The sequence below is a fragment of the Entelurus aequoreus genome, linkage group LG01 (assembly GCF_033978785.1).
Source record: "Entelurus aequoreus isolate RoL-2023_Sb linkage group LG01, RoL_Eaeq_v1.1, whole genome shotgun sequence".
Lineage (NCBI taxonomy): Eukaryota > Metazoa > Chordata > Actinopteri > Syngnathiformes > Syngnathidae > Entelurus > Entelurus aequoreus.
Window position 1 is genome coordinate 84,518,634 of NC_084731.1, and position 17,887 is coordinate 84,536,520.

Here is a 17,887-nt window from a genome sequence, read left to right on the forward strand (position 1 = left end):
AGGCGCACCGGAGTATAATGCACATTAATTGGATCATATTATAATTTTTTTCTACATTTAAAACCCTTCCTTGTGGTCTCCATAACATGTAATGGTGGTTCTTTGGTCAAAATGTTGCATAAATTATGTTCTACAGACCATCTTCAAGTCCCTTTCTGACCGTTGCTTCAGGATGCGCCGTTTTGTGGGCGGTCTTATTTATGTGGCTGCACTTCGACAGCGTCTTCTCCCCGTCATCTTTGTTGTAGCGGTGTAGCGTGCAAGGACGGGAGTGGAAGAAGTGTCAAAAGATGGAGCTAACTGTCTTAATGACATTCAGACTTTACTTGAATCAATAACGGAGCAGCATCTCCTCATCCGGAAAAAATAACAACACTGGAAATGTGTCCCGTGAAAAAACGTCTGACCAAAATTCTCTAATAACTCAAGTTCTGTGGGTGAATTATGTAAACCCACTACACCAGTAGTTTTTAGCGCTTCCATAGCGAGTCTACTGACAGATATAAGCTAGAACTTTACGCTACTTTATATTACAAATGGCAACAGCGGAGGGTGAATGTCCCATAACAAGAAGATAGAGACAAAGAAGAAGCTTATCGACTGGCGTTTTCATGGACTACAATGGCGAACGAGTGCAAATTTTCATTATTTATGCAGATCCCAAATACACATCAGCAGGTACCAGAAGGTAAGGAAAGTTGGTTTTGTATAATATTGCGAAACAAAACGCCAGATAATGTGTCTGCTGATAGGTGCCATTTTGCGGTCCTTAAACACACATCACAATAGTACTTTATGTTGAAGCACAGCAGTCTGACTGGGGTAGCCGTAATGCTCCGACAATCCATCAAGTGGTGCGGCTTCATAGCTTACCAAAGTCGTACTAAAACATTTTGACAGATTTTTGAGCGCTGTGTGTATTATTCTATATTCTCCATGGAACATTTACATTTTGGTGTTGTTTACTGGCATCATCTTGCCATCTACACGCATCTCTTACGTGTGACTGCCATCTACTGGTCACACTTATCATTACACCATGTACCAAATAAAACAGCTTCAAGGTCGGTAAGCACAGCCAGAATTATTCCGTACATTAGGCGCACCGGGTTATAAGCCTCGCTGTCGATTTTTGAGAAAATGAAAGGATTTAAAGTGCGCCTTATAGTCCGAAAAATACAGTAAGCATATTTTTTTAAAGACGGCAGGTGTTCTTTTTCGACGCTGAGAATTGATGCGGCTTGACGGGGAAAAAGTGTTGTATAGTCTCGGTACTAACAATACTGAAAAAAGCTGTTATCGATGTACTTTTCGCATGTTTGTAAGTATCGATACTTTTGACAACCCTACTTTGGTGTCAATTTTCCGCTCACCTGGTGCAGCCCAGCTGTAGCCTCCAGACTCCCTACCCCAACCCACCACCTGCCCTGACAGGGCGCCTCCCGGCTTTCCTGCCTCCCCTCTTCGTTCGCTCAGGATGGGGGAGTTGTTGTCATAGGGGGACACCTCCCCGCTAGACACTTTGTTGGAATCGCTGGAGGAGTGCTGCTCGCTCAGAGTGAAGGGATCCTCGGACTGGTGTAGATCAGGACTCCTGCAAGGAAAACCAAAACTTGGTTAAGAAAGAGAGCTTCAGACGGGAGGATGAAAGAATCTTGTGTTCTGTCTATAACTCACTGGGATGCTTTTCGCCTCAGGAGGTAGTCCACCACGTCGGGATCTGTCTCCAGGAGACTCATCAACACTTCATTTTGCAAGTCAGCCGGGACCTAAACAAAAAGCAATTTGGATTAATTAATTGAATGAAGTGAATCACCCTGCTCAAGGCGCCAATTGAGGCATGTCAACATTGGTCTTCATTTCCTGCTTTGTTGCCAGATCTGTAATAAATTCAGACTTACAGATGTCATCTCCCATTTTTCAAATAAACAATAAACCCTAACTTTTACCAAGACACGAAGAAGTCTGGTGTGATTAATTGGCTTACTGTAGGAATGTAAGCCTGAGGGGAGTGGCAGTGGCAGATTACAAAACATTACAGTTTAAAGTTTTGGACCTAAAATGACCCGAGCTGCCTGTCTGCACCGTTGGAGAATCCCGAGAAGAGACGGGAACAAAGCAAGCGAAGAAGAAGAAGTTAATCCGTGCAGAATTGTGACCTCTCCTGACTCCACACAAAATCTTTCATGCCTGAATTTTATTTTGGAAAGAAGGCGTTCAATTGTCTGGGACGGGGGTGAAGGTTTCTCGATGTTTTTGCCAAAGAACTGGCACCGATGACTCACTGACAAGACACGTCTGTTTCTGTCTACACAAAAATGTGAAAGTGCATCAGCTGACATCAAAAGTCAGGATGAGAGCTGACTGACCATGAAGAGTGTCTGGTAGCTGGCGATCATCCTCTGGAGCGCGGCGATGACGGCCGTGCTTTCCTCTGCTCTCGCAGAGCTTTGGACACTGAACTCCTTGTCAGAGGATTTGAGTTTATGGAGGAGGTTGGGACCAAAGATGGTGGCGAGGTTCAAGGAGGTCATTTTGTTCCCTGTGATCTGCAATGAGGAAGAAAAACATAGTTGGGACTGTCTGGCTTGAGTTTTGTAGCATGCTATGACAGAACGAGCTGGTTTAGATGATTGATTGTCCTATGGCACAATAACCACGCCAAGTTCCAAGACTCATTGTTCCCTTTTTCCTTTCCAACCTAAATAAGACATGGAAATCCACTTTGTGCCTCAAAAAGGCATAAAACATAACTTTCTCTGATGGAGCGGCAGCTTGGGAGGGCTGTCTTCAAATAGTCAAAGTTTCGCCGATTCGATTTGGACGAGTCCGATCAAACTATCAACCTTGGAGTCGAATGTCGGACATTAAACCCACATTAACTTTGTTACTTCTACTTCCTCTATTTAGTCAAGTTTGATGTCTTCTCGACTCTAGCCATCACTAAAGTATCCATTTTACTCAGTGTATGTTTTGGTCGTTGAATTTTCTTTTCATGAATGGGAATTGGAAAAACAAAACAATGATTGGTTTATTTGAACATCATTTTAAAGCGGTCTTGTTTTGATTTGTTTCCTTCTGCATAACATGTAAAGGTGGTTCTTTTAAGTACAATTTTGCATAGATTGTTTTACAGACCATCTTAAAGCCGAAAAAAAACGACCTAAAACATACATTATTATATTACGGTTATTAATTAAACACGAAACCTCAAACTGGCTTGGAGGGAAAAAAAACAAAAAACATTGTGTTGTTATATCCAACGTCAGAAAGACCAGATGATCATGGATAAATATGTTTTCGTATACAAACGCAAGATACGACACCACACTCTTTGTTTTCCTTCAAACTAGTCAACGGTCTCGTCTACAAAAAGCAATTTCCGAGTGTTGATTTGTATCTTTGTTATATAAGACAAAATAAAAATCTAACCTTTTGTTTATTCAAGTATTTTAGCCTTTTTTGAGGTGCAAAAAGTCTGAAATAAGATATTGCTTTGTTCACTTTAATGAAAGACTGTATTCGAAAAGTATTTTTAATTATTTGTAATTAACTTTGGAAGATTTACCGTATAGGTGCTAGAGCTACATACATGTGACGTCACACTTGGTGACCAGTCAGTATACGGTACTACATACAGTATTATAACCATGTGTTTATTACGCCACAGATTTGACTAATTGTCCACTATGGACAAAATCTAACAAATCAGATTTGACTATAAAATCAAAGACAGGCCACAGTAGTGAGAGTTCACCTCTTGTCCATCCTTGTCCAGTCGGTCGTGGGCGTGGTCTGCCACGGTGGACAGGAACTCCAGGAGACGATGGAGAGTATCACTGTTGCATGCTGGGAGCAGGTAGACCAGAAGCTGGGTGACATTGTGCTGCTCCTCTGGATCCAACACTGCAACAACAGCAACCAAATCAGATGCCAAGCGTAGGTGTCCTGGAATGACATTCACTTCCAAGCGTACATGTTGTGTTTATGAAGGCGGTGTAGAGCTCTTTGGTGAGGAGCGGGTCGGGCATGTCCCTGAGGAACTCTTTCAGCAAGGCGGCCACGTCATGAACGCTGTGCTCCTCATCTAATTGGACATCAAAGCCGCGGTCAAACTCCTCACGTAACTGAAGCAGAAACAAAAAGTCAAAGATATGATGGATTTCTGTTTTTAATGAAGTGTGTAAATATTTGTTTGAAAAATGATACTACTATCCAGAATATTAGGGAAAGCTGCATAGAAATACAGTAGTAGCTCGGAATGCAAAACAGTCGCCCATTGAAGTCAATGTATTCCATGCCTAACATGTAACATGCCTTTTTAAACAGAAATATAAGACATTGATAAACCAGTGGTTTCAGTTCTGAACACTGTCATGGGACCAATTGAGCTTGTAAGTTGAGGTAACTCACTTCAAGATGGTAGAGACGAAATATATCATGCATTAGGCAACACTAACCTGCCGAACTCTCTTCTTGGAGCTTCCAACTCTGAAAATTCCGACAGTCTGCAAACCTGAGGGTTCAAAAGGGGAAACAAAAAAGCAGTCATTATAAATGTAGCTTAATTAAGGTTACTGCGGAAATGAAGCCTCGGTCTATGACATAACAGCCTACCGTATTTCTCAATGTGTTGGCAGCAACTGTCGACCACACGGGGCACCTGCCGGTATATCGGGTTGAGGCTCAACCGTTTGTCCCTTTGTTTCTCCTTCTTATTTGGTGTCTCGGCAGGCAGGGAGAGCTGCAGCGCCTCCAGCAGGCGAGACTGGTTGTCGTCCAGGTCAGTGATTGAATCCACTGACATCCCACCCTGAAGCCGAAACAAGCATTTTATATTCGAGAAGGTTGATCTAAACCAGGGGTGTCCAAAGTGTGACCCAATACTGACGCTAATACACTCAAAGTTCGATATAATGCGGTTGTGGTGGTCCATAAAATACTGACTCCGTTATTCCCGAAATTGCATTATACACTAAAATCCTTGTTTTTTACCCTATTCTTTTCAAAAGAATACAATAAAATGATCCCCAAAGCAGAAGTGACGTGAATGGTGGATTTTGCTCCCACGTCACAGAATGGGGCGGGCAGGGAATTTGGACAGCAACGGTTTGATATTTTGTCATTTTTGTTTAGTAACAAACAGTTTTATCCGACAAAGTAAACAAACAGTTCACGCTGATGTTGGTTTGGCTGTGCTCCTTGTCATCAAAGCTAAGTCCTAGCTTTCTATTTTGTGTGCTTCTAAATATTTTACAGCCTTCTTCAACACATTTTGTAGGTTTGCCGAGTTTACAAAGCACTTGCTCTCTTTTTTTCACTGCTGGCTAGCTGCTAAGTTAGTGGAGCTAAGCTAGCCCTGGTCTGAAACCCTCACTCCGAAGACAAATTAATCGACTTGGTGAAGAAAAAACCTAAGTATAGCTTTGTGTTCTTCTTGCGCCCTTCTCATGAAGAGGTTGTCTCTGCTAGAGGGATGGGTCCGCCAGTTAGAGCAACTCCGTAACTTCAGATGCCGCTAGCGTTAGCCGTATTGAGCTAACTAGCCTAGTCAGTAGCAGCCCTAAACGGCCTACAAATTACAGCTAAGACGCATGAAAGGCTTTGCTTGTTAGTCACACACCCCAGTTCACCAACCAAAAGAAATAATACAAATTTATAATCAACAGATCTGAAGTGGATCCAGAGATTTATGCGTTTAAAGTAAAAAATAATATATATTAATATACGACTTATGTTGAATACTTTTATGAGCAGGGCTTTTTGGATCGCTGAAACCTTTTAGTCTGACTATTTAAAAAATACTCAATCAAAAGCAGTTTTGTTATGAATTATTCACCTATTTAAAGCTCTAATTGATTCACATCAAATATTCCATTTTGAAAAATGTTTTGGGAAAATATTGCATACTTTGTGTTTTTGCCAAAATAAAACGGGTTTTGTTGATTAAAAAAAAAAGGGGCATAAAACCTATTCAAAAAATAAAAAACTATGGCAACAGATTTGAAATTAATCAATAGATATTTAGGTGTTGGAAAAAAAAATTGACTTATTTTAAACACTTAAATGACCACCAAAATGGAAGGGAGCTGTAATGGTTTTGAAAATCAAAATCATCAAAATGGCCCCCGCATGCTTTCATTTTTCAGTGTGAGGCCCTCAGTGAAAAAGTTTGGATACCCCTGATCTAAACGGACAGAAAACACACCCGACTCTCTCACCCGTCTGCGCACTCGCGGTGCAGCCTCAGGTGTGTTGGGCGACGTCGACTCATTGGCTGTCTCTGATGTGGAGCTCAATGAAGAGTTGCTGCTCGAGAGCTCCTTAGTAGACGGCCGCTTCGTGGCAAACTGTTGGCGATGCAATAGTTCAGTATGTTTAATGACCAGAGACTGCGGATTTCAAAATGAGATGCTCGTGCTTATTGACCTGCAGAATGGAGGAGACGAGGTCGGACGAGTCCTTGTGCTCCTCTCGCTGTGGCGGATCCTGGCGAAAGCCGTCCTGGCGCTGCCTGTGTGTCCTGTCGTTGGCGATGACCTGCGAGAGGGATATACTGAAGGCTTGAGGGACGCCTTCTGGGAGACACAAAAAGAAGAAGCCGTGAAGGTAGATGACGAAGTTACACGACAAAAATCACACAATGCTTTAGCAGCAGGAAAGAAAAAGGCCGTACAGTGGCTCGGGCGAAGCTTTTTTACATGCTACTCATAAAACCTTACACCAGTTCAAGCACAGATGTTCTGTGAATGTAAAGACATCACAGGAAGTCAATTGGGTTGGAAAATGACAACATACTGACCACTAACTGTGGTGCCTCTGACCACCTTTATTGGCCCTCAACCTCAATCAAGTTATGCAACTGTATTTTGTCATCTTTATGACTTTTGAAGATGTGTAAGGAAACAGTGAAAGGAAAGACAAAGAACTGCAGCTCAAAACCACAACTGAAAGGCTCGTGGTTCAACATGACCACAAACCCGGCTGCATAGCAGATTTACTCCACAAACTCGCAGCATCACGCACATCTGGTGAACACAAGGCCCGGGCAACATGCAGCCCTGCACGTATGCACAAAAGCCCCTTCTGGGCCGCACGATCCACCTGTGCCAAGACCACATCGATCAAACCAGGCCGGTCTCCTCTTGTGCGACGTCTTCCCTGGCAATTGTGCTAAGACTTGAGAGAGAATGAATGAGAATGAGTCAGGCTCGGTCTTTATTGAGAACTTTGCCAGTTGTTAAAAAACACCATGCAAGGCGCTGAGTCATAACTCCCAGAATGTTCCCTGCATGCCGTCCACAAATCAAATCCATTATGTATTAAAAAAAAAGAAGTTGTTATTGTTTTCAGCTCCGTTGGACATGTTGAGGAAAGATCACGGTGTGTTTTATTCTTTCGACTGTGTTTATTTGCATATCAGTAGCATCAGTGGCGGGCTGTGCATTTCCCACCTAGGCCTTCAGTGATGTCCGACTTCAATGATTACCTCTCAAAATACCATCATTTATGTCCCCACATGACCTTTGCTGGAGAAATACTATACAGAAACACATTTACGCACTACTGGGCATTGTACAAAACGGGTTATTTTCTGGCGCATTTAAAAATCAATAAACCGTATCAGCCATTAAAACATATCTTATGTGGTACTGTCAAAATTAAAATGGCAAAAAACATATTAAACGTAAAAAAATAAAGAAATAAAATATCTGAACTCACATTTCATCGCCAGAACAGCTGCGCTAGCTTCCGGGGTTGGCCGACATTGTCTCACAAGATGTAGTTTCTCTTTAAATATCCTTCTTGAAAATGCCCTTGCAAATATGTGCTGTCTTGTCTAATCATAAAAGATGCAGACGAGGCGTGTTGGCTGAGTTCTTAAAGTTTACTCCACAGCGTGCTCATAGATAACATCAAGCTGCCGGCATGGCCACATTCAACAACCTAAACCGGGCTACTGCGCATGCTCTTTGCTACTGTGGCATGCTGGGTAATGCAGTTCTTATGTTGCCTAGCTCAGGGGTCGGCAACCCGCGGCTCCGGAGCCGCATGCGGCTCTTTGACCACTCTGATGCGGCTCAGCTACATACTTGCCGACCCCCCCGATTTTCCCAGGAGACTTATGGATCTCAGTGTCTCTCATAGATACCTCCCAGGGAAAATATAACCCTATTTACACTCTAATTACTAAATAAAGGGAGTGCCCTAATTGCACTGCAGTAATTGTCCTCTATAGCGTTTTCAAACAGCGTGCCATCCCGGCCACATGTTGTATGTTTTGTTTTTTCTTGCACACATAGGAGACAGCAAAGCATACTTAGTCATCAGCCACACAGCTTACACTGACGGTAGCCGTATCAAACAACTTTAACATTGTTACGTTACAAATATGTGCCACACTGTGAACCCACACCAAAAAAGAATGAAAAACACATTTCTGGAGAACATCCCACCGCAACACAACATAAACACAACACAACCAATACCCAGAATCCCATGCAGCCCTAACTCTTCCGGTCTACATTATACACCCCCGCTACCACCAAATCCCCCCACACATCAACCCCCCCACCCCTCTCCGTGCGTTGGTTGAGCGGAAGAGTTAGGGCTGCATGGGATTCTGGGTATTGGTACCGTCAGTGTAAGATGTGTGGCTGCTGAGGTAGTACGCCTTGCTGTCACTTACGTGAGCAAGCTGAAACTGCATTCTACGTGTGGTCGAGCAGGTACGCTGTTTGGGTAGGCTGTAGAGGGCGCTAAAAGCAGTGTCATCACGCCCTGATATTCGGGAGTCTCCCGGGAAAAATGAGAGGGTTGGCAAGTATGACGCTATCAAGCGCCATTCATTCAAAACTCACGGGCCGCACTAACATCAAATTTCCACATTAAAGTGTGTGCCGGTGCGTGTGTCGGAGACCCCTGGTTAACATAGCACAAAGCGTTTAAGCTTTGTATGCAGTGTTTTTCATTTTAATTTTTTTTGTGGCTCCCATTATTTTCTTTAATTCGTGAAACTTGCCAAAATGGCTCTTTGAGTGGTAAAGGTTGCCGACCCCTGGCCTAGCTCATAACATCACTATATATCTGCCTTAGGCCATCCAGAAGGCCTTACTGACAACAACTCGTGATCTGATAGACAGTTGCGATAGCCAATCAAATGTTTGTGTCCGTTCACTTACTTCTCGGGCAGATTTGGTACAGCATGGCAACCTAAGCTATCTGAATTCTGATTGGATAAAAACTCTATAACCTAAAAACAGCAGCGCTGGAAGGAGCATAATATGACATGAAGAGAATATGAATACTTTTAGATGAAATCACAGTTGCACAGGAAGTCATTTCACAATAGAAGCACAGTGTATGTACCGAAACACATACAGTACATATACATTCTTGTTCTAACAATGTAAAAATCTCATATCACGGTTATTGTGACCAAAATGATCACGGTTATCATTATTATCGCGGTATTGTTGAATATGCTTTTTATATACACAGTGAAATCTTTCACGCTTTGTTAAAAAAATAACTGTAGTACATTGACACACATTATACTTACTTGGCAAAAGAAACATTGTTCTGGATTTTAAGAGCCATTTTAATTTCAGTGTTTGAATGTTATTTTCCATTTAATCTGTACAAGTTTTCGATTTTTTTTGTATTGATAAAGGCGAATTGAGTATTCACTGGCCCCATTTTAGCCAAGATGCAGCCCTGGTGTGATGTCCGAAGGAGGTTAGTCCCTCAAACGTTTCCCCTCATCTAAATGGACCAAATCCGCCACCATAAAAACATGGCTTGGAGAAATACGTGGTTTCCTTTTGGCAAATAAAAATTACTAGAAAACAACAATTTTCAGTCATGCTGTTACGATAGGCTACACATTCAATATTAGCTAACGTTAGTAGCTAAACTTTGCCTAATAGCCATCATTTGGTGACAACACGAGTGTGTGCTACGTGGGTCGTAAGAGGGAGGATATAATGTTTACAACACTTTTGAAAGTTAGCTCGGTTAGGCAGCCTCGTAAAGATTGCAAATAGTCACTTTAAGGCAGCAAATTCATCAAAATGAATAAAATACACTATCCGACAACTACAAAAAAATCGTTGACAAGTTGACAGCTAGTCTCAAAAACATGTTGGGATTCAGTTTTATGCTCCTGCCTATTTTTGTTTTTTTAATCTTATTAAACATTGATAAAAATAAAAAATAAACATTGATTGATTATTTAGAATAGTTTTTATCAATCATTTACATTGTAATCTTAAACCCCTTAGTGATTGTTTTTATTTGCATTTTGTGTTGTATTTTTTTTTCCAAAGAAAATATTTATAGTGTTGTGACTTGAGTTGCACATTCAGCCACGGAGACGGCATTAAGAACTCTGTAGTATTCATTATTATTTATTCAGAAAAATCCATATGTTCCATTTCCATCATTTTCTATTATATCAGGAGTGTCACTCTTGTTTTCGTCAAGGGCCACATTGCAATTAGGGCTGTCCTTAGAAGGCCGCTTGTCACAGCGAATAATATATGAATTTGCTTATAAATTTTAATATTATATATTTTTTTATGCACACTAAAAAAACCCTGTATATTTTACAGTAATAACTGGCAACTCAAATTTTACTGCAGTAAAAAGTGTTTTTTACAGTAAATGAAAAAACTGTCAGCTTAGTAGCCAGAATTTTACTGTAAAATGTACTGTGGTTTTACAACGTCTGCCTGTAAATGGAAAAAGGGCACCACTGTTATTTTTTTAAAATTCTGGCAACAGAGTTCTCAGTTTTTTACCGTCAAAAAATGTGCGACCCTTTTTCTGTTTACACAATAAAAACAACAAGCCTAGATTTTACCATTAAAAAAAAAAACACTCAGTTGACAGAATTTTACTGTAATAAAAAAAAGTGATATTTTTTTTAATTTAAAGTTAATATGCTGTAAAAATCACCATAAATGTAACCCCTAAAACCTACAGTGAACAATGTAATGGTTAACTTGCTCTGAAATCATAGTTCAAGCAGATATCTACTGCATTTGTTTTTACTTCAACCCCAAAAATAGTTTGGGAAGTATGACGATACAATATTTGTTGCAATATTGGTTAATATCAAAGTTGAAAAAATTAGCAATTTCATGCAGTACGTACTTTTTTTTTATGTCCAAATGGAAAGAACAAATACATTTAGTAAGCAAAGATATGGTACCTTATTGACGCATATTTTTTCCAAGCCTTCAAGGGCCATATAAAATGATGCAGCGGGCCAGACCTGGCCCCGGCCCTTGAGTTTGACACATGTGTATTATATAGTTTAAAAATGCCTGCTCGTTGAAAAAGTTATTTTTGTCTTCTTTTTTAATAAAGACATTTCATAGTAACACATTGTAGAACAGTAATTACAATACCGAACCATGATAGAGTAACATTGTTATATTACAGTGGTAATCTCAGGTAGGTTATTGATACAAAACTTTTAACTGAAAACAAAAAAAAAATTTTTTTTAAAATACACTTATCTAAATCCTGAAAACAATCACCTGTATGTGAAACATTCTTCTTTTTAACCATGGAGTTGTTGTTTAAATGCACCCTAAACATAAGTTTCTGCTTTGCCCTTGTCATTGATAAATGAAGGGTTGTTGCAGCCTTACATTGCACAATGTCAGCTCGTGCTAACAACCTGACACCCTCCTGCTAAGACGCCTGACATCTTCAGCACGGCCCGCTAAGTGCATCTGTGCATGCATTCTTGAATTTCAATGTGCCTTTACTGAGATCAGAGCCCAGACTCACAAGTTTGATAAGAAAAGCCTCCAATCTCTCCAAAACGCCCGCATGTTCTGCGGCCAACAATGCTGAGCCAACCCCCCGCCCCACTAACATAAACACAAACTGTAAACAGATACTTTATTTTTATAGCCTCTCTGTTCACCTGCAATGTAGGGGCGGACTTGTAGCAGCACAGGGGACTAAAGGGAGTGAGCAAGGTGAAGAAAAACCCTGCTAAGTACTTGTTTAAAGACCTTGGCATACCTTTGTCTTTACTCTTCTCTTTGGCTAAAGAATCCAGCTTCCTCCTCAGCGACTTTTTCCTCTTCTCTCCATCTGTGCAGGGACAAAAGAAGACAATAATTATCATCTGGACAACATGATGCGTATTCAGATATTCATAAACTAAATAAGGAATGCAGTTGTATACTACACTGATTGAAAAATTGACGTTTTGGTGAAAATCTGAAAATAAAATACATCAATTCATACAAACCCCGTTTCCATATGAGTTGGGAAATTGTTAAATGTAAATATAAACGGAATACAATGATTTGCAAATCATTTTCAACCCATATTCAGTTGAATATGCTACAAAGACAACATATTTGATGTTCAAACTGATAAACATTTTTTTTTTTTTTTGCAAATAATCATTAACTTTAGAATTTGATGCCAGCAACGACGGTCTGGGAGCCGGAAGCAGGAAAGGTGCAACACATGTTTGACTGATTGTCAGAAGCAGCTGCTGAACAATTTCGGCAAACCTCCATCCTCCATTGTTGTATCGCGCAGCCAAAGTGTTCCCAAACGGGAGATCTTAACGAGGCAGGAGGGCCTTCCAGCTCTGGCTTTTACATGTTGTCCTAGCCCGGTCGCTGCTAGCATGTGTACTCGTTCGGTACACCTCCGAACCGAACCGAAACCCCCGTACCGAAACGGTTCAATACAAATACACGTACCGTTACACCCCTAGTTAGAACTGTACACTACTTTTAATTAGAAATGGCAACAGCGAGGGATGAATGCCCCACAACAAGAGGACAGAGAAAAGGGAGTTTATTGACTACGGCGCAGACTATAATGGCGGACACGCGCACATTTTTGGGACGTATGCAGATCCCAAATACACATCAGCAGGTATCAATAAGTAAGAACAGTTGGTTTTGCATAAAAATTGCAAATTGATATGTCTTCTAATAGGTGCCATTTTGCGGTCCTTATACACACCATAATAATACCCGTATATTGAAGTACAGTACGTCTGACTACAGTAGCCGACAATCCTTTAAGCGGTGTGGCTTCATAGCTTACCAAAGTCGTATTAAAACATTTTGACAGATTTTTCAGCGCTTTGTGTAATATTCTATATTCTCAATGAAATATCAAAGTTTTGGTGTTGCTTGCTGATGGGTATTTGCTGGCATCATTTATTGAACATGCGTCAACTTGCAGTCTACTTATATGTATCTCTAATGTGTGACTGCCATCTACCGGTCACACTTATCTTTACACCATGTACCAAATAAAATTGCTTCGAGATCGGTCAGCACAACCAAAATGAATACGTACATTAGGCGCACCGGGTTATAAGGTGCACTGTCGATTTTTGAGAAAAGAAAGGGTTTTAGGTGCAACGTATAGTCCGAAAATTACGATAGCATAGATTGGGGTCAGGTTTGGCCTATTTTTGGTGTGCCGAGTGATGTCCCAATCTGATATTGACATTCAATATTAGAAAAAAATTGTGTTATTATATTGTCTTGCATTTAAAATCTCTGATACAAGCAGTTCTACAGCGTGTTAACTCGTGCAAAGCAAACATCAAACATCTAAATGTCCTCCAATAAGCACGCAACGTTGGTCTTTTCTTGTATTTTATGGAAGTCAATTACAAAAAGGTAAACATTGTAGGCTATAGACGACTAGGAACTAGCAGCTACACAACAGCTAAGCACACAATAGCGCGCAAGCTAGACATACGTATTATGTAGGGATGTGTTGATCATCTGCTACCGATCAGTATCCGACGATTTTTGTAAAAAAAAAAGTGCTCACAAAAGCCAATCCCCCTGGTTGACAATGTATTTATATTTAGTCCCTCAGCTGACAAGCAGCCAGAAGCTAATAATGTGTCTCCATGCACAGTGTGGAGCTGCTCCCCTAAATTTATGAAAATAATAACCTCCATTACGGCAAATAAACTGCTTTTCTTAGGTATCTTGAGTATCAAGATCAAGTTATCACTGGAGGATGAGGCTAAACATGTTAAACACAGAGAGCAAGCCAGGAACAGGCATGCTAATAGCTAAGATAACCGCTAAGATCACTTTAAACAACATGAGAAATAAGTGCTTAGTAAAGTTTAAGAAGTGTAGAAGGAAGCACGTTACAGCAGAAAGTAAGCAGGAAATTAGATTAATAAGAGTCTAGGGAGAGGACAATATAACAACAACTGTTGGTGTGTCAGTATTGTCAGTCAGAACACGACATCTAAGAGGAGGGCGGATCGATCCATAAATTGGTGGTGTTGATACCAAATGTAGTATCAGTATGTGATCGATACTGAAGTTATTGGGTCATTATTTAGATTTTCTTAAAATGATTTGTTGTTTGTTGTTGTGGCAGCACGGTGGGAGAGGGTTTAGTGCGTCTGCCTCACAATACGAAGGTCCTAAGTTCGATCCTGCGCTCGGGATCTTTCTGTGTGGAGTTTGCATGTTCTCCCCGTGACTGCGTGGGTTCCTTCCGGGTACTCCGGCTTTCTCCCACCTCCAAAGACATGCACCTGGGGATAGTGTGTGAATGTGAGTGTGAATGTTGTCTGTCTATCTGTGTTGGCCCTGCGATGAGGTGGCGACTTGTCCAGGGTGTACCCCGCCTTCCGCCCGAATGCAGCTGAGATAGGCTCCAGCACCCCCGCGACCCCGAACGGGACAAGCGGTAGAAAATGGATGGATGGATGGATGATTTGTTGTTGTTGTGAATGTTCATACATCTAGGTAATAATTGACTGAACACAGGAGGACTTTGAGGGCAAAAAGCAAATGATTTAAATGAGTAGTTTTTTGAGGGTTTTAAATTGTGTTTCGGTATTGTGTACGATAACTTTGTTTTAATCAAACAAGTGTCTGTAATAAAAGATCATTAGGAACGAGTTTGAATACTGTGTTGATAATCGTTAATCTGTCAATAGCACACACCATACAGTAAATACCTGAGATCAATATCGGTCAATCTCACTAATGGATGATTATATCAGAATGGGCAGCATTAAACCCCGATCGGAACATCCCTGGTAATATGTGCTCTTAATTGAGCAGCGGTCTAAAACACAGCATATGTCAATATAAACAATCAAATAATCATAGATGCAAATTACTTAGAGATACAAACTTTTTAAGGTAGAAGAGTATTAAAGAGCATCCAATAACAGCGTGTCCGCAATATTCAACTTACTGTGCCATGATCTTAGCTTAATATATTATTGTGGCCACTTGGTGTTGCAAAAACAACAATTACAATTTTACTTCAATTTAAAGGGGTCATATTATGATTTTTTTCTACATTTAAAACACTTCCTTGTGGTTTACATAACATGTAATGGTGGTTCTTCTGTCAAAGATCTGACTGGCCCTTCAGGATGCAACGTTTTGTGGTCGGTCTTATTTACGTGCCTCCACTTCGACAGCATCTCGGACTACAAGCACTGTGGGTGAATTTCTACCATGTATAGAGCTATCCGCTGACATCACAATTGGGAAAAATGTAACTAACTTGGAAAATTCCAAACGGCTCGCTTGGAGGAAGTATGAAGGAAGGCAAGGTTGTTTTATAAATATCTACGCCATGCCTCCATGGTTTGATTTCAAATTTTTGGGACTTATGAAGATCCCAAATACACCAAAACAGGCACCAATAGGAAAGAAAAGTTGGTTTTGCATCACAGGTCCCCTTTAAAGACAGCATAAGTCCATTCCAGACAGTTAATAACAAATATGTTTGTTCTTTTTCCCCGCATTGTTCTGCGTTTGAGTAATTTCACTTGATCAAACCGTGTCTAATATTCAACATGACACAATAATAAAAGTATTTATGATTCCTGCTGATTGATATCAGATAAATATCGGTATCGCCCAGTACTAAAGGCTCCAATATCGTGATCATATCAGTAGTTGTATGAGGACAACCTTCTTCTACAATGATTTACAGCAATATTAATTTTAAGAGACATTTTATGTTTACATGTGTTTATTGTCCTACGAACTGTAGCACGACTATCAAACATAATAGATGTCACACAAATGTGTTGATATTGACCAAGAAGCTGGGTTGTAGCATGGTTAAAGGCTTGGAATTCTCCTGTGGAAGCCCTCAGCAACTCTTTGTGTTTTTGTCAGGTCACTGTGCCGTCCTACATCCTGATAAAGCAACCTCAGTTTGAACTCCAGATGTTCTCCTGCATTGGATGAGTCACTCCCTGAAAAGCATCCATCTCCCACTGAACACGCCAGAGTAGCATTAGCCGCTTGCGTCACGGTTTTAGTTTCTACCGGTGTCCAAGAATCACGGACAAAGCTGCAAAGCCCCAACATGTTGTTTGACTTCACCATGTTTTTTTTTTTGATACCACTGCCCGCAAACAAGTTGGAGGTAGAAGGAGAGCTGAGAGTAAAATAGGTGGGAAGCGGAGAGGAACTGGTGTGTGAGACTAGAGAAAGCAGATGTCATGGACAGCAAAGTGGGGGTGGGAGTAGAGATAGGAAATGGTTTGGATTTTTGACGGATGACTTGCAAAGCCAAATGGAAAATCGCCAATATGTAAAACCTCCTGGGCTCGACAATAACTCCACCTGTCTGATGAACTCTTGCTGCTTTTTTCTGTCCTGTGACACTCTACAAAACACCCTAAACTCTCCTCCAGTCAACTAAAATGTAAAACACCGGCGCTGAAATAGCAAACCGATGTGTAAACATTTCAAAGTAACTCTCCTTGCTTTCATATGGCGGTTGTCAGGGGTTCTGGAAGTTATAAGCAACACTGACAAGAAGGTCGTAAAACATGGTTGGTGAAGATCTATCCTTTAGCAAGCCTGAGCTAAATCCACTGACTAGCGCTGCAGCTAACGATTATTTTAGTAATCCAGTGATCTATGGATTAGTTTGTTCGATTACAGTGTAATCGGGTTAACCACACTGTATAGCCAAAATGTGTGTTTGAGGGAAAACCGTTGAAATAAACACATTTTCTGCTTCATGGTTTTTTATAATAAATGTAAATCATCAACATTGGTCAGTAGGTTAGGTGTAGTTATTTAATATGATTAGACTCAAGAGTAAGATTATTCAGGGAGTGTTAATATTTGAGTAATGGAAAATCTAAAAAGTTTAAGAAAATACCACCTAGTAAAAGCTATGTGGCGAATAACACGTGATCTCACCTTTTGGCAAAGTTATCTGACATCCAACGTCATAGTCTTGATGCAAGCGGGCGTAGGCCACTTCCTGGAGTCGGGCTCTCTCCAGTTCCGATAGGCTCTGAATGGCGACCGGATTCAAGCGTACACTCTGGCCGGACAAGCTGTTCCAGGTGAAGTCACCCTGAGGTCGGAGTGGGGACAAAACATTGGTAATCAGTCACCTTGGTTACTGCCTGCTAGCCCTGGAACCAAAACAAAGGTGATGCAAACACACGGAAGTCAGGAAGTCAAAGCTGGATAAGGCATTATTACAGTAATTGGTGATTCTTCCCAACCTCCTCATTACCACTTCTCTCAGTGGACACGGAGGAATTTATGATCAGAGAGTGGGATGACTCATGGAAGCCACCCGAGTCTCAGTGCTCCCACAAATACACGACAGTTCAATACAATTTAGACAACACAAGAAGAAACTGCACAGCACATCTGGCTGCTGCAGAGAAGTGAATGTGATGACTCACACTGCTGTAACCTTACAGCAATCCCCCTTGGACGCATAGGTTCTTACAGGTGCTTTGTGAAGCACTTGGTTTTGGGATGCCAGCACACAGCTCTCCGTTCTCATAGTCCAGCAGCAATTGCAAATTTCGTCTGATCACCAATTAGTATGTTAGCAAACCATAGTTCTC

General features: G+C 41.0%; 2 protein-coding genes across 7 annotated transcripts in view; one reads left to right on the plus strand and one right to left on the minus strand.

Annotated features, from left to right (window-relative positions):
• The window catches only part of LOC133658066 (male-specific lethal 3 homolog), a 190,817-nt gene that overhangs the window by 11,218 nt on the left and 161,712 nt on the right, over positions 1–17,887 (plus strand). The window contains exon 2 of one of the 3 annotated variants that reach the window (XM_062059697.1): positions 6,436–6,609. The exons of the other annotated variants lie outside the window; for them this stretch is intronic. The gene's annotated coding sequence lies outside the window, so the exon portion shown is untranslated. The remainder of the gene's footprint in view (positions 1–6,435; positions 6,610–17,887) is intronic. 3 annotated transcript variants of the gene reach the window in all.
• The window catches only part of LOC133658028 (rho GTPase-activating protein 6-like), a 137,315-nt gene that overhangs the window by 6,678 nt on the left and 112,750 nt on the right, over positions 1–17,887 (minus strand). For all 4 annotated transcript variants that reach the window (XR_009827389.1, XR_009827386.1, XR_009827390.1 and 1 more), the window contains exons 2-12: positions 17,220–17,379; positions 12,043–12,114; positions 6,430–6,578; positions 6,222–6,350; positions 4,618–4,813; positions 4,461–4,516; positions 3,977–4,127; positions 3,758–3,906; positions 2,370–2,549; positions 1,678–1,769; positions 1,374–1,594 (exon numbers count right to left, since the gene is read on the minus strand). Coding sequence is in view for 1 of the 4 variants with exons in the window: in XM_062059640.1 (XP_061915624.1) it covers positions 1,374–1,594; positions 1,678–1,769; positions 2,370–2,549; positions 3,758–3,906; positions 3,977–4,127; positions 4,461–4,516; positions 4,618–4,813; positions 6,222–6,350; positions 6,430–6,578; positions 12,043–12,114; positions 17,220–17,379 (1,555 nt within the window). In the remaining 3 variants the exon portion in view is untranslated. The remainder of the gene's footprint in view (positions 1–1,373; positions 1,595–1,677; positions 1,770–2,369; positions 2,550–3,757; positions 3,907–3,976; positions 4,128–4,460; positions 4,517–4,617; positions 4,814–6,221; positions 6,351–6,429; positions 6,579–12,042; positions 12,115–17,219; positions 17,380–17,887) is intronic.